The 21,234-nt window shown below is 40.7% G+C and overlaps 1 protein-coding gene across 1 annotated transcript in view; it reads right to left on the bottom strand.

Moving 5' to 3' along the window:
• Window positions 1-546: 546 nt before the first annotated feature.
• COL1A2 (collagen type I alpha 2 chain) overlaps window positions 547-21,234 on the bottom strand; it is a 35,517-nt gene continuing 14,829 nt past the window's right edge. Inside the window, exons 19-52 of the mRNA XM_016218844.2 lie at window positions 21,056-21,154; window positions 20,570-20,623; window positions 20,306-20,413; window positions 19,875-19,928; window positions 19,677-19,775; window positions 18,700-18,753; window positions 18,150-18,248; window positions 17,694-17,747; window positions 17,189-17,242; window positions 16,983-17,036; window positions 16,685-16,738; window positions 15,648-15,692; window positions 14,291-14,389; window positions 12,968-13,075; window positions 12,270-12,323; window positions 11,270-11,323; window positions 10,567-10,620; window positions 10,420-10,473; window positions 10,215-10,322; window positions 9,787-9,840; window positions 8,862-8,915; window positions 7,730-7,891; window positions 6,894-7,001; window positions 6,124-6,231; window positions 5,686-5,739; window positions 5,491-5,598; window positions 5,295-5,348; window positions 4,813-4,920; window positions 4,002-4,055; window positions 3,779-3,886; window positions 3,198-3,456; window positions 2,597-2,781; window positions 1,753-1,995; window positions 547-1,013 (exon numbers count right to left, since the gene is read on the bottom strand). Of these exons, the coding sequence (XP_016074330.1) occupies window positions 867-1,013; window positions 1,753-1,995; window positions 2,597-2,781; window positions 3,198-3,456; window positions 3,779-3,886; window positions 4,002-4,055; window positions 4,813-4,920; window positions 5,295-5,348; window positions 5,491-5,598; window positions 5,686-5,739; window positions 6,124-6,231; window positions 6,894-7,001; window positions 7,730-7,891; window positions 8,862-8,915; window positions 9,787-9,840; window positions 10,215-10,322; window positions 10,420-10,473; window positions 10,567-10,620; window positions 11,270-11,323; window positions 12,270-12,323; window positions 12,968-13,075; window positions 14,291-14,389; window positions 15,648-15,692; window positions 16,685-16,738; window positions 16,983-17,036; window positions 17,189-17,242; window positions 17,694-17,747; window positions 18,150-18,248; window positions 18,700-18,753; window positions 19,677-19,775; window positions 19,875-19,928; window positions 20,306-20,413; window positions 20,570-20,623; window positions 21,056-21,154 (3,165 nt within the window). The 3' untranslated portion in view covers window positions 547-866. The remainder of the gene's footprint in view (window positions 1,014-1,752; window positions 1,996-2,596; window positions 2,782-3,197; window positions 3,457-3,778; window positions 3,887-4,001; window positions 4,056-4,812; window positions 4,921-5,294; window positions 5,349-5,490; window positions 5,599-5,685; window positions 5,740-6,123; window positions 6,232-6,893; window positions 7,002-7,729; window positions 7,892-8,861; window positions 8,916-9,786; window positions 9,841-10,214; window positions 10,323-10,419; window positions 10,474-10,566; window positions 10,621-11,269; window positions 11,324-12,269; window positions 12,324-12,967; window positions 13,076-14,290; window positions 14,390-15,647; window positions 15,693-16,684; window positions 16,739-16,982; window positions 17,037-17,188; window positions 17,243-17,693; window positions 17,748-18,149; window positions 18,249-18,699; window positions 18,754-19,676; window positions 19,776-19,874; window positions 19,929-20,305; window positions 20,414-20,569; window positions 20,624-21,055; window positions 21,155-21,234) is intronic.

The following is a 21,234-nucleotide window of genomic DNA, read 5'->3' as shown; positions in this document are numbered from 1 at the left end:
TGAAGCAAGGAATTTTACTCAATATTTTCTTTTGGAAAACCAAACATGCTTTATTTCATTTTTTTCACAATTTATTTAAACATCTCACATATACAAAATAGGTACAATTTAATTTTTCTGCTTGTCTGAGAAACAAGGCTTCTTGGGAACGATGGGAGAGGATGATATTGAGACTGGCAAAGAACAAACGCTTGATTTAAAGAAGAGGACAACATTGGGCAAATGACCTGCATACTTTTATTCAGGGGTAAGATGTACATTTCTGATGCAAAATCAAACGGGGGAAAAAACAATACAACTCAATACAGAGGAGTATGTTCTCAGATTCTTCTAGCACCATCGACATTCTTCAAGTATCTGAAATACTATTCATTAGCACCTTTGTGTTTTGAACAAAACAGAACAAGTACCTCACTCAGCTTGGTCTGGGTCAGCACCTAATGGTATGTATCACACTCACAGGAAAGTGTTTTGAGGTAGTTTAAACCATTGGAAGTTTGGGTTTTAAACTTCCCTCTGTGGAAGATATTCAAAAGCCACAAGTGGTGCAGATGTTCATGGTTTTTATTTTTCAATTTTTATTTTGGTTTTCTTACAAAGGTTGACATTTTCCACAACAGGTGTAAGAGTGTTGAAAAAAAATTCCAAATCTTTTGGGGAGTGGGGGAGGGAGAGGGAGTGAATTAAATCGTATTGCACAATGCTCTGATCAATCCTTCGCCTTCTCTTTTGCCCGCAATTTAAGCAAGGAGGTGTGCAGAAGAAATGGAAGGATTCAGCTTTTAGTTAAAAAGAAGAAAAAGAAATGGCAAGGAGAGAAAGTTGTGTGTTTAGATTTCCTTTCTTTTAATTTAGGTTGAGTTCATTTATTTGAAACAGACTGGGCCAATGTCCAAACCGAATTCTTGGTCAGCGCCGCCGATGTCCAAAAGTGCAATATCAAGGAAAGGCAGGCGAGATGGCTTATTTGTTTTATATTCAATGATTGTCTTTCCCCATTCATTTGTCTTTTTCTGTTTAAAAAAGAGAAGGAAAAATACACATAAAGCAACAATATTTTGGAATCTAATATCTTCTGAACCTTAGATATTATAAGAACCACTCTTTGGCCTGCGTCATTCTGAAGACCTGTGTCCCAAATCAACAAGTAAATCTTTGAAACAGAAGCATCAGAGGTGTGTTTAGGGGGAGAGGCTTCCTACCAGTCTAATTTAAAAAACAACATTGCAATACATATTCTAAGTGATTTAGATCTACATTATCATTTTCAGGATATGTGCATGTCTGGGGGGCAGAGGGAGAGTTGGGGGGCATGCAGTATTGCTATTAGTGCATTTAAAGTTTTCTTCCATTTATAGCATATTGTTAAAAAAGCATGAAAAAAAATAATATGTAGGCCATACTGGTAAGTAAAATAAAATACATAGAAGCATAAATTATAGCTTGGGTCCTTTTAACCTCAAGTAATTTTAAACTATGGGCATATATTATCATTTAAGGAAAGAAAAGGAGCTAATACGAAAGAAAAACAACTAATATATGGGCACAGTATATATTTCAGTATTTCAGATGGCAAGATCTGATAAGAATACTCTGGATTTACCATGAGTTTAAATAAATACACTCAAGAAAAGCAATTGAATAAATTAGGTGACTCATTTATCTGTTAATTTCCTGGTGTAAACTAGGACTCCGTCCCCCCACCCTCCCACTAAGTGCAATTCGCTATTCCCACATTCCACGATTACTTACAGAGCAGCCGTCTACAAGAACAGTGTAAGTGAACCTGCTGTTGCCCTCGGAAACAAGTTCGACGTCGTTGGAGCCTTGCAGAATGACAGACTTCTTCAGGTTGCCAGTTTCATCATCCATGTATGCAATGCTGTTCTTGCAGTGGTAGGTGATATTTTGAGAGGCATGGTTGGCCAGCAGGCGCATGAAGGCAAGTTGGGTAGCCATTTCCTTGGTAGTTACTCCTTCAACGTTATATTCAAACTACAGAGAGCAAGATGGAAATCCCAGTTAAGTGGAGGACTCAGATGCTAAGAGTCAAATTTGAAAAAACATAGGTATAGGGAAAAATACTGAGCCAGATCTGAACCTTAAGAAGAAGGTACTTTTAAAGAAAACAAACTCCCCTTGTCTTAGAGCAACCAGGCTGAGATAAGGTCATCTCAAAAAGGTGCCTCTTTCAGACAAGTCTTTTTTTGTGTTTCTTATTTAGAACAAGAGAGCAAGGACACAGCCGGCCCGACGTGGCTCAGTGGTTGAGCGTTGACCTATGAACCAGGAGGTCATGGTTTGATTCTGGTCAGGGCACGATCTCCAGTGGGGGACCTGCAGGAGGCAGCTGATCAATGCTGTTTCTATCTCTCCCTCCCTTTCCCTCTCCCTTCCTCTCTCTGAAATCAACAAAAACATATTTTAAAACAAAACAAAACAACAACAACAAAAAAGAGAGCAAAGAGATAGATAGAACTGGAACCCCAAAAGGGCATGTTCTTTTAATGAGCCCATTTTGGTAAAGGGTTAAAAACCAAACAATCCTAACAAGATATTGTTTAGCAAGGGAAGGAATGTTCGTAGGATTCCTCACCTGGGTACCACCATTGATAGTTTCTCCTAACCAGATGTGCTTCTTGGCCTTGGAACTTCTGTACCAGTTCTTGGCTGGGATGTTTTCAGGCTGAGCCCGGATGCAGGTTTCGCCAGTAGAGAAATCACAGTATACTTTGATAGCATCCATAGTGCATCCTTGGTTAGGGTCAATCCAGTAGTAACCTTTTAAGAAAATAAGACCCGGTTGATAAAACCTCTCATTGAGCGGAGCATAAGTTCTAATAATAACTAGTCAAAGATTTTGATTCTCATAAGTAACATTTTTGATTGTACTGTTATATTATCTACCTCATATTTAATAGGAAGAAGGATGGTATTTTGAAGATTAGACAGTTCCTTCTCCCCTCTCCTCCATGAAAAATCAAATCAGGGTACATATTAACATGAAAAGGGAAATATATATATATATTTGCTTTAGAATGGGTGATGGCTGGGAGAAAAAAATGCTTCATTAATTGAGTATGGTTTCACATAATGCAATTTTTACTCAAATGCTTTTCATTCTAAGTGTCAGTGGGAACTAATTTTGAAAAGCCCAGCTCGTGAGAGGGGTCAGTCTGGCTTGGACATCGACCTACCACTGCTCCACTCTGGGTGGCTGAGTCTCAAGTCACGGCATGTGCGAGCTGGGTTCTTCCTAGAGCCTTCGGGAGTAAGAAGGGTCTCAATCTGGTTGTTGAGAGATTTTAGGGTAGCATCAACTTCATAATCCTTGGGTCTGAGAGAAGGTGGTGAGCGAGGCTGGTCAGCCCTGTAGAAGTCTCCATCAAAACCAAAGTCATAACCACCACCACTTATGCCAGGGGGCCCAGGGGGGCCAGGGGGACCAGGAGGGCCCTGCAAAGGTGAAAGTGAGAGAGAGGAGGCTTTGTCATTGAGAGTCATTAATGACAGCAGGTTTTCAGATGGGCGTCACACAAAAGCATATTTTAATAAGTAACAAAGAATCATAAACCTGATTCTTTATGAAAATAAACAACTTGCTCCCAGGCATACTTGCAGGGATGGGCTTAAGCAACGTATTACATACAGAGCACTTTTAGGTTTTTTAGAAAATCAGGGACTACTCTAATGTGTTGACATAATTCTCTCGATTTAGTCTGAAGAAAACATTCCTTAGGTCAGCAATGCTTTTATTCTTTCCCCCAATAATACTTACAGCAGGACCTTGGCTACCCTGAGAGCCACGAAGGCCAGCAGGTCCAACTACACCAGGATGTCCATTGCGACCATCTTTGCCAGGAGGGCCAGAAGGACCAGCAGGGCCCTAGGGAAGAAGGACAGGGTGAGCCAGTGAAAACCCCACAAGAGAGCAGGGGCCTGGGGCTCACTTCCTGCTGTAGGCTCTATCTCAGAGAGAAACTTCTCTCAGGTTGACCTACCCTAGGACCAGCAGGACCCACAGAGCCAGGAGCACCTTGATCACCATGATGACCCTTTAAAGTGAGAACAGAAAAATCACATTTTCAGAACACATGTCAGTAAGTAGTTTTTATTTTATTTTTCCCCCTTATTTTTAAAAACTTATCTTTATTGTTGAAAGTATTATAGATGTCCCCCTTTCCCCCCCATTGATCCCCTCCACCCCCCTCCACCCCTACCTCCAGGCCTTCCCCATATCAATGTCTATGTCCATAGGTTATGCATAAGAGCATATAAATTCTTTGATTAATCTCTCCTCACACACTCCCCCACTCCCTCCTTCCCACTGAGATCCCTCAGTCGTCCCATGCTTCTGTGTCTCTGGATCTATTTTGTTCATCAAGTAAATAGATTTTAAAAAATTGAATGGAAAACTTTAGTTTCAATAAACTCTGGAAGGAGAAAATTGAAAATATAAAATGGGGCTCTTTTCTCCCATTTTGTCTATTATATTCAATTATTTTTTTCTCCTGCAAGCTATTTCAGCAGTGCGATATTAGTCATTCCTCTAATTATATTTATTTTAAGTGGGGTTGAAGGGCATTGTTGCCAGAAGATTTTAATATATGTATATTTTTATCTCCCTTAACCCTCACCTTTTCACGTTGGAATGAAATAGCATTATCTCCAAGAGATGACGTTAGCCAGAGAATGGGAAATGAGTATGCTTAGGATATTTTAGAATAATAGCAGTGAAAATCTGAGGAAGACCGTTTTGAGTTAAAGGCCTTTAAAATCTGCATATATGCTGGATGTCCACATTTTACTTACAGCAAGACCAGGAAGACCTTGTAATCCATTGTGTCCCTTTAAGCCAGGAAGACCTCTGGGCCCCTTGTCACCAGGCTCTCCCTTATCACCTCGAATACCTTGTGCTCCCTGTAAAGAAAGAGAAGGACATATAGGATGTTTATCTTCTTAGAAAAATGACACTCCTCAAAAATATTGCTTAATCTATTTACAGAGGTAACTCAAGACATGCAATGATCTAAAAGCCATGTGGCTGCTACTCCCCTCTCAATCTGCTTTAGTTGAGCTGTCTGTAATGTTGGCTAGATCTTCATGATTATTTAATACAAACAAGCAGAAGAGGTTTGAAATAGGAGAAATTTAAAAGCTATGTATAGCAATTCTCAACATGAACTACATTAAAAAAAACAAAGTCTAGCTTATATATTATTTATTTTTCTTAATGGTCAGTCTAGGCTGCTCCTAAATGTTAATTTGTAAAGAAATCTTCACCATATACATACACTAGGGCCTCTTGGACCAACGGCACCAGTGGGACCAACAGCACCAGCAGGACCCTGTGAATTGGAAAAGGAAAACACAGGTCATCAGCAAGCCCAAGATCGTCCTCCCAGGCCCTCACAGGTTCCCAAGAGTGGGGACGTCAGAAGGGAAGCCTATGAGGGTGGCAGTATTAAGGGGCTGGTATTTTCAACTTACAGGTTCACCACGGTTTCCATGTTTGCCAGCGGGACCCACAGGGCCATGAGGACCTGGTGCCCCCGCGGAGCCAACGGGACCAGCGTTGCCAGGGTAACCACGCTCTCCCTACCAAAGGCAAAATGAAGCTTAGCATTAATCTGGCCTATAGTTTAGTTACTTTTAAATTAGAGGAAGATGAAGAGGTATACCAACCTTGTGTCCAGGTTGACCGTCGCGGCCAGGGGGACCGTCGTTCCCAGGGTTGCCCTGTGAAGACACCACACCGATAAAGGCGCTTAGTGAGGCTCTGTGGCCCACCAGCCCCTATAGTGCAGCTGGTTTTGCCTCCATCACTTCCAGGGCTCAACAGACTGCTAAAAATAGGAACAAGAACTTGCTAACCTAGATTTTTTTTAGAGGTGCTTTTTAATATGTTGGCCAGCTTTGAAGTATGCTATTTAAAGACCTATCCCCCAGCCCAAGTAATTTTACTTATTTCCAATACTAGGAGTGGTCAGTATGCATAGACATTATGGAGAAACAGACTCTATGTTTAGAAACTTGGAACAAGTTAACCTCAGCTCAGGATATCAAGTTGCACACAAAGAAAGAGTGCCAGGTTTTATTTCACAAACCAAGTGTTGGACTCACATCACGACCAGCTTCACCAGGAGCACCGTTGACTCCAGGATTACCCACAGCACCAGGGGGACCACGGGCCCCGGGTGGGCCAGCAATGCCGAGAGGACCAGGCTCACCCTAAAAAGGCAGAGGGCAAAACAGCATTTCTCTCATTGAACTGAGTGTCAGTCGCACCTTCCCAGAACAACCCTAGCCGGGAGTTTTCAGCTTGAAGAAAGAAAGAGAATGAATAGGCCACGAAATGGTAAGAACTGTCATTAGTGTCATCCTTGCCCTCCCCCTACACTTAAGACGGTCAGCTCTATGTAGTTTTGGAATGCTCTTTGTATAAGGTGAGCCTAGTTTCATCCGATAGCCCAAATGAAAGGAATTCATAAAGCTGAGAGGGTTTATGGAGATGAGATGGTTCCTAGTTGTCACATATAAGGTTTAATGGAATGATTCAGAACTTCCCGAGTTTCATTCTTCCTACAGGATAAATGATGCCAGCATTTCATATTGCAGAGGAGTAAATGCAATTAGAGCTTATATCATTCTTAAGCATGTAAAAGAAACAAAAATCATTCTGCATAACGTTAAGCTGTGTCTTTAACGCGTGTGTCTAAGTAAGGTGGTATTAAAGCTTCTTAGGGAAGTGACATGTGATCTGTATAAAGAAAATGCCATGAATAAAAAATCTTAAGTGGAGTTATTCAGTGATCAATCTGTCACATTTGAAGTGGCGGCTTTTAAAATCTTTTATTATGTTAATGAGAATAAGAATGGTGTCAAACACTCACCGTAGATCCGTAAACACCTGGTAGACCACGTTCACCTCTAGAGCCTGGGAGACCCAGAATACCAGGAGCACCAAGAAGACCCTGAGGACCTGGGGTGCCAGGAGGCCCCTGAACAAAATGAAGGAGACTGAGTGTTACTGGTAAAGACCATAGCTGATAACACAGGTTGGCTTGAGGACTGTGACAATGAGCTATCCTCAGTTTAGAAAAAGCCCTCCTCTTAGTAGGACATATCCTTGGATGTCTTTTCTCTAGTGATGACAGTGAGTTTCCATCTTGGCATGTATATTTTTGTACCTGGTTCCTTCTTGAGACCAATGGAACAACATTAAAAAAATACGTGGTTGAAATTGATGAAGCCATCTGGGGTTATGGAATAGAGTTTTTATAGAATCTATGCCAGGAAGCAAATTTTGACCTTGGCCTCTAACTGAACCAGGTTTAATAAAGGCACATCTCAGAGCAGCAATAATACTGGACAATGCATGTTTAAAGAATTGGTAGCTTACTGAGATTGACTAATGTACAGTAGGATGACCACTGCAATGGGATTCTGTTCAAATCCCAGTATCTGTAAGGTGCCCTCAACAGCGTAAAGGGCTGTTTTGGTAAAGCAATGAATTTCCTCATTTACTGTCATACCCATCTAGTGCCTTCTGAGTATCTGTTGAAGCTGACTCCTCAATGATCTGTTAGACAGATTTCCTGGCTCAATTGAGTTCTACTTGAGAGCCTGCAATGCTCATCAACAAATATACACCATTTGAAGATTTGTGTAAGGGCTTGATTTTGATTCAACATGAGGTACTAGGAAAGAGGAGTTTAAAATCACTTACAGCAGCACCAGGCTCTCCAGAAGGACCCTTTTCACCAACAAAGCCAGGAGGGCCACTTGCACCTGTTTCTCCAGTTCGGCCAACTGGACCCTGGTCACCCCGAGGCCCACGAATTCCTTCTTTACCAGCAGCACCAGGGGGGCCGGGAGGGCCAGTGATACCCTGTGGGCAAATGTACAAGGTCATTTACTTTTTATTAATCATCATGGACTTGGAAGAGAGCAGCTGAGATTCTTGAAATTAAGATGCAGGGTAAAGCAACAAAATAATATCCTGGCCATTTGGGGGAAATGTTTAGACTCTTTAACATTCTTTCTTATAGAAAGAAGCAACTCCCATCTTCCTTCTCCTGAGGCCATAATAAAGTGAACCGAGACAGAAGCTACTGCAAATGTCTGTGAGGGAAAGCTATGCGTAGCACCACTAACCTGGCATATTGGAACTATGCAAAGTTATAAAAGTTGGTTGTAAATGAACGGGACTTTGGGTTTTGGGGGACTCTAGTCATTTCTTTTTGAAGAAAGCCAATACTGGCATTTTGTTCATAAGTGAGGAATCACATATGCTCTCAACTAGCTTTAATTAAATGCCTACAGGGAATGAAGATTTTTCTGTTATGAACCTGTAAAAGGATTCCAAGAAATCAACATCTTTGCTATTTTTTCCCCCTGAAACCTTAACTGGAAGACTTAATCCTTGGTAATTAATTAAATTCTCTTGAGTCCTGACAGAAGAGTCAGAATCAGAATTAAATTAGAGGCCAAACCACCTTTAAATTCAGGAACAATTACACCTTAACAATGGAGGCAGAATGTTGGCCATAAAGGGTAATTAGATATAGAAATATCTGATGTGTGACTAAAACTGTCCTGCTTTTTATTTTTAACAAAAAGACCATGCCCCTAAAAGGGAACTTGTGCTCACATAAATAAAGTCCTCTTAAACTGGTATTATAAAATATAATTTGTGGTGATTTTGCCTTAATGGTTCTGAAAAACTGATTTCATACTAGGAAAGTAATAGCTAAATATTACTAGCATATTTTTACAGAGAATTTCTTATCAGTTTCCCACCAGGGGCCAGGTATTTTGGCTAGAGTAAGTGAAGACACATTCTGAAGTAATTTACTTACGCTGGGTCCAGGAGGACCAGTACGTCCAGCAGCACCAGGGAAACCAGTCATGCCCTAAGAACCAAGCACATTAAAATTCCACATTAAATTTCTACAGTCAACACCAACTTCAAAGATTTGGGTAACATGGAAAATTCTCCTCTGACAAATCCTCAATACATGTAACAAGGGATGGACCAAGGAGTAGGTGGCGGCAGCCTCATATAGGGTATTATTTAATCAGGACCCCAAGACCCTCCATCACTACCATCTTCCTCACCAGCATGTCTCCACTTGCAACACCCATAATTTGCATTAAAGCTCTGATGGTCCTTTTCAAAATGTTAACATATTACTTAATGGTTGTAAAAGCAAGAAGAGAAGACACTATGCCATTATTACACATTGCTGTGTATATATTAATAACTATCTTAACCACCTGGCTGGGTGCTAAGGGAATGGACACTGAATAAGTCATTTTGTTTATAGAGGAAGATACAGCAAAAGACTGAGTATTAATTGCTGTCCAATGAAAGAAGGAAGGAGCCAATGGAGTTCCTTCTTGGGGTGCTCTAGGGCGTTGGTGTGATAGCACTGGATGCCAAAGGAAAGGATTTGGTCAGGCGGAAGGCGGGGAGAATCAAGAAGAGGGTAAAGGGTACCAAACAAATGTTTCACCCATTTCACAATTAGACTACCAGGGGTTAATTTGGGTTATTACCTCAAGTGAGGTGGTAGCAACACGCATGCCGCTGAGTTATACCTGGGATTAAGTTAATATCCTGACCTTAACTTCAATATCAGAATTTCTTTGAACAGAGTTAACTGGAATCTCAAGCGTCTCCTTAATTTTAGTCCAAATTTACCAAAAATTTCCAAACTTTCAAGTTGTCTCTATTAGATTTTGAAGAAAGAAAAGTCATCAGAGTCCATTTTAAATACTCACAGGGGGGCCACCATCACCACGACTTCCAGCAGGACCAGGGGGACCATTTGGACCCTGAATGGAAGCAAAAAGAAAAGATAGGGTCAAGTCACAAAACAGTTTTTACAAATGTCATTATTTTCTTCAAAGGGACTATTGCCATGTCTGTTAGAAGCAAATAAAGAAAAATAATGATCTGTGTCATATAAAATAAAATAAATGTTTTTACTTCAATATTACCACCCTATGGGAATATTGAAAAGGTAATATAAATGAGACTTTTACAAATTGTAAAGCAGTATGCAAATGTTAATTCTTACTTTTAAAATCATCTTCTATCTGGCATATTCCCTGGTGTGTATAGTAGGAACTTGATTGATGTATGTGGAATTATAAAACTTCATAGGCAACTACACAGGTTGTGTTGACCACCAGTGAATTCAACTTACAGATGGTCCAGCAGCTCCAACAGGGCCTGAGGGGCCAACAACACCATTTTCACCCTTGGGCCCTTTGGTTCCTCTCTCTCCTTTAGCACCAGGTTGACCAGCAGCACCCTGTTGGAAAGGAAGAGTGTTATAGTTCAGGTATTCTAACTCACTCACTTGCCAACTTGTGATGTTTTCAGATTAACTTTCATTATATGATACTCACAGCAGGACCAGCAAATCCATTGGGACCAGCGGGACCAACCTCACCACGTTCACCCTGGGTGGGAGAAAGGATTTTATGTCTTAGCATCTTAGGTTCATCAATGTCTAAAAGTTATGAGTGTCCGAAATGACCCAGGTTTCTACTTACAGGGCTACCACGAGGACCAGTGGGACCAGCCGGGCCAGCAGCACCAGCTTCACCCTATAACGGGACCAAAGATGAGCTTGTTACTGTGCTGCACACAGATGCTCACAGAGGTGGAAGGAGAGGCAACCGTGCTAGACAGTTGTCCCTTGTCAGAGTTTGCAGCTGCATCTGGAGAGATAACTAATGCACATCTCACAGAGTAAGATGAAGTGGTTCTTACTCTGCTTAATGTTTGTGTTCATTTTAGGGGCTGAAGTGGTGTTGGTTATACATTTTTAGATGAACACAGGGCTGCTCTATTTGCTGCAATCTGTGCAATACCATAAATAAGGTATATGTTAAGTGTTCAATGTGAAATGGGCGCACTATGTATTTTATTGATTTATTTTTTATTGTTTCACAACTGAAGGCTCAGTGCATTTAGGGTATTTTTTAATGGGCAACAGAGTAAGGCTTCAAAACATACTATAGGGACCAAAGTGTAGATCAGATAGCTGGCGTATGTACAGGAGGGGGAGGGAGCTTGAAACACGGTGTGTTTGTTTCCTGCTGCCCCATCACAACACATCGGTTTTTAAATAAGTCGGTTTAAAACCAAGCTGTAAAAATGAATTGCTGGGGCTTTGGGGGGCTAAGGCGGGCAGGAATTTTAGGTACTGCTACTGGCTCAGAAAGTTGCAACTCAGTGAAAATGCATGCTTACCCGGTCACCAGAGGCTCCAGCAGGACCAGGGGCACCCACGGCACCAGGAGCACCCTAGTACCAAAAAGGAAACAAGTCTCACTAATAACACTCCCATATCATTAAAAGTGACCCTAGCTATTGCCGCCTGCTGTGCCTGTACAGTGACTGATAACTTTGACTGCACACTCTGGGTGGACATCAAGAAAGCCTTTGGTGCATTTCAGCTCTAATTGTCAAGACTGTTAGAAGTTACTCTCAGGGGGAGAGTGCCCCAGTGGTAAAGGTTATGGAAATGGGTAAGGCAAGGGCAGGGCAGGAACTGGAGAGATCTCAACTCTCTGCTCTTGTCAAATTCCCTGGAGAGCAGCAAATGAGTAGCCTTGCTCGGAGCTGCTTGGACTCTGTGATTCAGAGACAGGACTATTATGACTGAGCCCCAGCGAGTTATCAGCTCCAAGAGAGAGACGACAAGAAGGAACCCAGGCAGCTCATGGCCTATAAGAGCCGTGATGCCTTCACTCTAGGAATGGTGGTTATATCCGTATGGGATTATCTTTGGCATCTCCATGGCATTAACAGCTACTCTTTGGGGCTGCTCTTTGAGTGATACATTTTTAAGGCATACATTTAAATAAACAGGATCTTGTTAGAGGATCTGGCTTCTTAAAATGTCAGGGTTACTGTTTTTTCTAAAGCCCTGCAATAACTTCGACAATCCCGTAAAGCTCCCTGAACTGCAGAGTTTCAGGTTTGTAGTTTTCACTTCGGTACAGTTCACAGTGCGGAAGGTAGAAAATTCAGGCTATGATTTTCGAAGGGGCGAGTCCTGTTGACTTTTTCTTTGGGAACATGTCAAATGAGACCATCAGTCATGGACCCAGGAAGGAATGGGATACTCTTTTACTAAACTCGGGTCCTCCTTTTGTCGGTTCTGTTTTGGAAAGCTTCTCAACTCAAACCGAGTGAGGCAAATAAAGCTAATCTAAGTACAAACAAACAAAAACAAAACTTTACTCACACGAGCACCATCTCTGCCTGTGCTGCCAACTTCACCTCTGAGGCCAGTTTCACCCTGAAAATAGAAAGCAGGAGCAACCTTTTGTTTTCTGACCAAATTTTGAATCCTAATACCTCAGTAGCTTAAAATCTTAGAAATGCCTGGACGCCCTACCATTCTACAGGATGCTGAGGGAGGAATTACCAAAAAAAAAATAGGAAAAATAACCAAGGACCTTTCCAGGTTATTGCTCAATATTCTTTTCTAATTTTCATAACCCTCCTGAAGCACAATGAAGCGACGTACAAATTCACGTGGCCAGAATGATAAGGCAACGTCACAATGGGCTCCGGTGCCCGATCACCCCTATGGCATAACTAATGCAGCAGCACGGTTGACAGCTGTTCAATATAGCTTCTTGCCATTAATTAGGGCAGGATGAGGCATTATTGTTAGTGGCATTAAAATGAGCCTCATGTATTACTCAACACCATCTGTGTGTGTGAAATTCCATGGTAGCAAGGAATTCTGCCAGATTAGTGAGTTTAGAAATGCGTAGGTGCTGGGGGGCAGAGGGAAACATACATGCGTAGATATCAAAATGCTACCAGACCACCTGCCAAGAATGGTAAAAAACTGGGCAACCTTGTGCATGCAGCCTTCTCTCTAGAGTTCTCAGCAATACGTATTCAAGTCCAGCGGCGATGGAGGCCACGTACCTTTTCTCCCTTGCCTCCAGGGATGCCAGCAGCGCCCCTCTCTCCTGGGAGTCCACCCGGACCAGGTGCACCAGCACTGCCCGGGGCACCAACGGCACCAGGCTCGCCCTTGAGTCAAACACACGTGAAATCAATTATTTCAGTGACGAAAGAAAGAAAACAAACTCTTGAAGGATTCCAGTTGAAACATTTAATAGCATCATTGTCTACTCAGAGACACAAAGGAGGGCCATGAAAGCAGGGAGTGTAATGGAGGAAAATGCTATTATGACATGGCGACTAAAGAGAAGAGGGTGGTGGGAGTGGGTGCTGTGATTTTTCTATAACCTGCCCTCAATCTTCCTAAGGGAAGCAGGCAGGGAAAGAAAAGAAAGGATAGGATAATGGGAGGCAAAGAGTGAAAAATGCTTGCCAACCAACATTTTTCAAGAATAAGACACTTAGCCCAGACAGGAATGAAGGAGGCCTTACCAGTTGAGGAGATGTTTACATTTTAATCTCCTTAAGAGTGGGGATTAAAGCTTCCATTTTTATATCAAGCTCTACAGTTCCACATACTTAAAACCTGTTGACTAGCTTCTGAGGTGAAACTCTCTGGAAGTACTACCTTATATAACCGTATTTGCTTTCTGATTTCCACTGTCTCTCTTAACCTGTCTTTATTTTTCCAATATCCTTCCACATACCAAAATAGCTGTTTGCAGCTAATCTTTAAATTTTTTTCCTTAAAGGTAAGAATCAAAAGTAGACTCAGCTGCCATCTCTTTATTGTAGTTAAAGTGATCTGTTTTCAGAAATGTATAATTTCACTCATTTAAAAATCTAAACCACAGATTCTATTTTGAAACAAAATTTTCAGGCTTATGTCTTTGGGGTGAATGTACTGTACAGTTAATTTTTATCATTAAAAATTCTCTTATTAAAATTTAGACTACTTTTTGAAATTTTAATCTATGAAGTAGAGTATTGAGAAGATATCCTACTTCATAGATTTAAAGTTTGTTCTCTAAAAATAGTGTCCAAATGTATCTTGATGTTTCTAGATTAAAACAGAAGTATAAACAGTGTGATGAGAAAAGAGTGAAAACCCATACTAATTCATTTATATGTTCATGGAATTCATGGAATTCATGTTCTTCACTGGGGTTTCCCTTTTTTGGGAATAATTCGGGTCCATTGGGATTGGATTGTTATTAACTGGGATGGACATCATCACAGAACTGGAAATAAATAATCTGAAAAGCAATGAACTCACTATTGTAAAGAATCTACTTATTCTGGAGTATAGGAGCCAAACCAGCAATATGTAACATGAAATTTTACCTTGTTTCCATCAGGCCCTGGGGGTCCAGAAGGACCTCGGCTTCCAGAAGGACCAGAAGGACCAACAGCACCACTTTCACCTGGGGGACCACGCTCCCCCTGTAAGAAAGGGATTTGAAGAAGTGTTGCACTGTTCATGATTTTCAGAGGTGCTATTTTAGATTTCAGAGTTCACACATGTTTAGCTTTTGAATCCTGGTTCTGCCACTGATTAGCAAATTACAATTATTGTTCCTTAATTTCTCTACTAGTAAAATGAAGGCATGGGATGAGATGAGCTCTAAAGTCTCATTCAGTGCTAATATTCTATGGCTACAAATCCAAAATTTGTTGCTCTTAGAGTATAATATTCAACCTTTGGAATTCATTTTCTTCCGTTTTCTGTTTGTTTGCTTTTACTTGGTGATAGAACCACAGGTAAAAAGAGATGCCAGTTATGCATAATATTGAAAGGGAAATATTGTGTCATTTTTAGTGAATAGCAATGCCAGGTATAAATAAGAGTAGATATTATAATGTCTATGCTCCCTTTTTACAATTGCATGTAATAATGATGCAATAGTTATAATATTTAACAGAGGAGATATATATATATACACACACACACATATATTTGTCTATCATCTATCTATCTATCTATCATTTATCTATCTATCTAAATATCTCCTAATTTGCCTGTAAATATCATTATGTCATAACATTCTATGGCCCAGAATATTTAACAAGTAAGTCCACATTGCAACTGTTTCAATGTCCCTTGTTCTAACTTGGTTCTATGGTACTATGGCTCTATGATACTAAATTTATTTGGGAATCCTAGATATAAAGTAACTAGCCACATAACAGGACACTTTGGGGGCAAGCTAATCATCCCAGTTATTCTAATGACCAAGACAAACTATATAAGTTAGTGTGTGTGTGTGTGTGTGTGTGTGTATATATATATATATATATATATAGTTTGTAAGGGTAGACTCATGATTGCAGCTTTAGACTTTGAACATTAGCACACATTGTAAAAATTACTGTAAATCTTAGTAAGATATAACTTTTCCTTGGCTAAGGTTGAGACACTGTCATAAATATATCATGCTTGTCTATATAAATCACTGAATATAATGTTTATTAGTTCACTTATGTTTCATATAACCATGTAATTTTGAGTAAGAAATATGAGCAATTAAATAAAAAAGTCTACTATCAATTAAGAAATCAAATGCTCTCTACAGATTACGTTTGGCTACAGAAGAGTGTCAGGAACTTGTTGCAAGGTCATCAAGAGTTTTTAGGTGAAAACAGTACTTGTTTTAAAAACACATACCCAGAAGTTCATGAAAGTTAGTTAAGTAGCACTTACTCTTGGACCAGCAGGGCCGGGGAGACCAAATTCACCAGGGAGACCCTAGGCAAAACATGAAAATAAAGCATGAAATTTATGTATGTTCTATAAGTCTACTTATGAATATGATATATAGAAAGTTTTAAAAGAGTTAAATAAAACCAGGTAAGCCCTACCTACATGAGTATATAAGTACATGGAAAGAAGAGAACTCTTAATTGTGTATGGAAAGATACAAAAAGTGAGAATCACTTTGATCAAAGCTTTTATCTATCTTAGAACCTCGAATTAGGGAATTTAACTTTCCTGTTATTTAGTTTATTGCTTTTAAAAAAGTGATCAGACAGACTATCTCCTTTGATAATATGATAAATAATGATGAACAATATCAGACATTCCCTCTTTTTAGTTGTATAACAGACTGCTTTTTTTAATAGACATGATCGTATTATGCACATTACCTAGGTAAATTGTATACCCAAATGTATTTCCTTTATTACTGACCAGCTGTCTCCTAAATGTGCCCCACTGTTGACAGAGGAGACCAGGCCACATAATGGAACTGAATTGAGAAACATTCATCACAATTACAGAGAAAATGACTCTGAACTCATGCTCTGATTGTGAATCGCAGTATCATGTATGAATGCCAAGAAAAACATTAACTGCGGTTTTTCGTGGTCTAGTTTGATGAAATATCAGTGCTTTTACTTTTTCACTTCAGAGAAAGACATAATTTATATTTCCACATTACCAAGAGCAATACAAAAAATAAGGCTGTTGAGTGCAATGTTTACTGATTTATTTTATTTCCAATCCTTAAACCAAAGTAATTTAAGCAAAATTGGGTAACTTGGCTCACTGTCTCCATCAGTACCAACATATGAAGAACACTATCATTAATGTATAAAATATGAAGTTTCTGTGCTTGCTTCGGCAGCACATATACTAAAATATGAAGTTTTCTTTTGCATATTATAATTACACTGCAGTAGGGTATTAAACAGGAGAAAGTCTCAAGTTTAGGTGAATTTACTATAACTTGTTTTACTCACCCTTTCTCCTGGTTTGCCAACTTCACCGGTTGTACCTGCGGGGCCAGGCAGTCCCTAGAGGAAAGAAACACCAATCTCAATCGTATGGCTGTCTTCAGGGGATTTGCTAATAGCTGGGTTGGGGGAACTATCTAATACCAACATGCCCACTAACTATTGTGTGTTATTAAAGCATTACACAAAAGTTCGCCTTGAAAAAAATGTTCTGAAGCTGCATTCTCTGTAGCGGTGAAGCATGGTGATTGACAACTGGGTAGTCTGACCAAAGGCAGTGTTCTGTATGTTTTCCATGACTCACCTGGAACCCTGGAGGACCAGCGGGACCCTGTTCACCTTTCCCACCTTGGACACCCTGAAAGCGACAGGAAAGACAGCATAAATGATGGTATGTGCCACCATTACTATCTACTGACATCGCTTTGGGATTGGAAAAAGAAGATGGTCGTTTTGCAGGACTAGATTTATTTTAGGGCAGAAAAGAATGAGAGTGGGAGAAATACTCACTTGTGGTCCAGGAGGCCCCTGAGCACCATTGTTTCCATCAGGACCTGGGGCGCCCTAAAATGTTTAACAGAAAGGCTCAGGGTCATAGCGAGTCAGGCAATTTAAGATGCCTCGAAGCCTCAGGCTTTACTTGCTCAAAATAAAGCTTGTTATTTTAGCATGAATTAAATTCATTATGGGTTCCCTGACAGGGCCCAAATACCACCTAGTAACTTTTGATATGGTTCATGGGAAGTCCATGGATGGAGGGCAATTAATGAAGGTCAGAGAATGAATTAAATAAAACCTGAATGCATGCATAAATATTTCTGACTTAATATATTCTGTTTTGTTATAGTTCACTTCCTTATAAGCATGGTTTAAAAAAAACATTTCTCAATGGTAAAAGAACCCCAAGGGATGTGGTCTTGGAAAGAAAGCGATGGAACACTATCAGGTGGCCCCACAGGAAGTGCTTCCTAGGTGAGTGTTACCCAGACAGATATGTACAGAAGTGAGCACCTACCCGAGCACCAGCAAGACCGGCATGGCCCTTTTCACCACTTTTACCAGCTTCTCCCTAGAATAAACATTTAAAAAAATTACACATTTAATGCTAAATTAACCATGACAATTTTGAAATGTTAATTTGCCTTTTTTTTTTTTGTTTTTTTTTAAAGATTCTTAGTCCTTGAATTCTGTTATCTACGGTCTGATCCACCATCCTGCAGTTCCATATACAACAAGGTCCACCTGCGTCAGCAGAAGTGTGACTCAGGAGATGTACAGTGACACCAAGTAATGCTTTAGCAGGTGTACACTGGAGCCCCACTTTTAATGTGGTAAGTGGCTCACAATTTTCCCATGTTGAAAGGAACTCCCTTGAAGTAGAGTAAATGGAGGCAAGAGAGACATTCTAGAGTTTTGGTGAAATGTAGCCAATAAAAAGTGCCAGGGGAGAGGAGGTTGGGGGGATTCTTACAGTGGGGCCTTTGGGCCCAGGGAATCCGATGTTGCCAGGCTCTCCTCTTGCTCCAGCTGGGCCAATGGGTCCGGGCCTGCCATCAATACCAGGGAGACCCTGAAACCAGAGGTTATGGAAACGTTACTCAGCATCAACAGGGGCTCACGACCTCAAGCTTGTGGTGATGCATGGAATGAAACTATCATTTTCTGACTGCACAGAGCGTCCTGTATATAGTGTGGATGAGTTATGAATCCATTTTCCTTTCCTAGGCAGGATGTCGGGGCACACACAGCCAGGCCATTTCCTATGTACACAACTCCCTCTTTCCGTGCCCTTGCCACCCTCTTCAATTTTCCCTGCCATGTTTCATTCTTCTTCCTTCCCTCCTTCATTCCCGCGTGCGTTTGGACTCCGTAATTGCAACCCATTACTTTGCACTCCCAGATGATGTATGTGGCTGATATTTTACTTCCAACGTGTGCAGGTATAAATAAGCCACAAAATAGACTTGAACAGAGTGCAAGAAGTGTCCTTGAAAATATAATGGAAAATGAACAATACTTACCACGGGACCTTCTTTACCAGCTGGGCCAACATTTCCAGGGGAGCCGGGAAAACCCTATAAAGCAAATGAGGGTGCTTTCATATGGCACCTTCACCCACATACTCCAATTATTATGTGCATGAGGCTCCGATTAATGGAAATCTCACAAAAGCACTTTCCCCCCACTTTTTGTTTGTTGCCTGGGGAGTATTAGCCACTAGCTAGGAAATATGAAAAGAACCCTGAAATCTTTTTCTTTCTATTTTTTTGGTGCCTCTCCTTTTACTGAATTTTAGTATAACTGATCTGTTTGTCGATATCTCAAGAAATTATTTAAGTAACATACTGTATGGGCAAAATATATCATGTTATTGACTCCTAATAGGAAAACAAATACTTTTAGTAAGCAGTTTTCAAAGTGGACTTTTTATTGCTATGTTTGATGTCTTTATTACTTGTTTATGGTACAATTACAGTTGATATTCATCCATAAGAGATAATGGAGGCAAAAAATCACTCTATTGCTATGGATTAGAGGATCTACGGATCTCAAGGTCATTTCTCCATAGCAAGTGTGATGCCGAATACATTACAGCACTTTGTGATTGCTGGAAAAATGATTTCACTACGAAGCTAATAAACTGATAATGTATAGTCCTAATATGTTTCATGAACACCTTATATAAAACTCACAAATTGAGATAAAAGATTCATGCTGATAGGACAGCCAACCTAATTTGGATATATGAAAATAAATATATTCTTCCCCAAATCTCATAGCCATTGTATCAAGTAATAAATAGGAAATTTATGAACTAACCAAATTTGTAAAAATCTCTACTAGGCTTTGATGAAGTTAAATTAAAAAGGTAACCAATCAGCAAGCCTACTAACAAATTTACTTTCTTTTTTTAATTGTTTCCTTCAAATATTATTCATCTCTTTATAAAAGGAAACAGTGCCATGTGTGACTTGCTCAGAATCCATCTGAAACTTACTCGGGGTCCCATAAGGCCAGGCTCTCCAGGGCGACCAGCATCTCCATTGGGACCTCGAGCACCAGCAGGACCGGTTGCACCACGTGGACCAGCAGGGCCCTGTTAAAAAGAAGAGGAGGGGTGGGGCTGAAGTGGATGACACACCTACCACCAGAAGCCTCAAGCTCCTTCCCAGGAAATGAGTAATAGACAACCTACCATGACACCAGCTCTGCCATCAGCTCCAGGGAGACCACGAGACCCAGGATTTCCCTGTAAGAAAGTACATGAAACAGAGGAGAATTGGAGACAATCCTTGCATCAGACAGGGGCAGAGTTTACTGAAACGTCACATGATGCAAGAAATCTGGATTTCCTTGAGGGGGAGATATGAACACAAACCAAGTCAAAAGCTTTCACCCAAACACCAAAGGAATGTGTGGAGGAAGCATTTTGCAAAAGTAGGTCAACATTGTTTCCAGACCAATTTTATAACATACCGAAATGAGAGTCACTGATTTAATAAAGCAGATGGAAAGCAGATGCCTCTTCCGTCTAGAAAATGCACTCAATAATTCTGACCCATTCTCATTGAAAGAGTGTCATCATCTGTCTCTGGTGTATCTGGATCAAGAGCATTTGAAACCTACTCTCAGCCCAGCAGGTCCTGGGGGTCCAGCGGGTCCAGCTTCACCAGCGGTGCCTCTCTTTCCTTCTTCACCACTGGGACCAGGGGGACCCTGGGCCCCAGCAGAGCCCTGTTTAATAAAAAGAATAGGAGGAAATAGAAAAAATAATTTTTATATCATATCCAGGTGGAGAGAAAGTGGTAACTTTTTAAAAATAGTTGAAGTATTACTTTTTGGATTGAAAAAGTAATAACTTCATAAAATTATGATTATAGAACTACTTACGGGCTCACCCTTGTTACCAGTTTCTCCTTTGGAACCAGCTGGACCAGGCTCACCCTAGGGTTGAATACAAAACAGTGGTCAAATGACGAACAGTTGTCACAACTTTCTTGCAGACAAACACCTTGGATGTTTATGGATTGAGGTAAAGAGAAACTCAATTCTCTAAGAAATGTGTCCAGTTCACATTTAAACAGCTTGCAGGGGAATAGTCTTGGTGGAATGGACAGAACTGATAGTGTTAAAATGTGCCTCGCTGACCTCTGGGTGATATTCTAGCAGAGCAGGAGGGCTGTGTCTGTATGTGTTTGTGTGAGGGGGGGAGACTGTACATACATGCGCATGCACTTATAGAAGAAATACAAACTAAAAATGCATAGGAAGGAAAACATAAGACTCATGAAGCTACAAGAGGAAGTCTAGATGGTGATGAAATGATGATAGAGATGGTATTTCAGGATGATGAAAGCTGCAGTCTTGACCACTTACAACAAGTCCTCTGGGACCGGTAGCACCAGCAGCACCAGGAGGGCCGGGAATACCACGGGGTCCTGGGAGGCCAGGGGCCCCAGCAACACCGGGCAGGCCCTATGAAGGAAAATGCAGAGTGGTCAATCATGAGGCCACTGACAGGAGAGGCAGCACTAATTTAATACCTTTAAAACCAC

The sequence above is a fragment of the Miniopterus natalensis genome, chromosome 10 (assembly GCF_054644295.1).
Source record: "Miniopterus natalensis isolate mMinNat1 chromosome 10, mMinNat1.hap1, whole genome shotgun sequence".
Lineage (NCBI taxonomy): Eukaryota > Metazoa > Chordata > Mammalia > Chiroptera > Miniopteridae > Miniopterus > Miniopterus natalensis.
The sequence above is the reverse complement of the archived record's forward strand: the minus strand, read 5'-3'. Positions and strand labels throughout refer to the sequence as shown.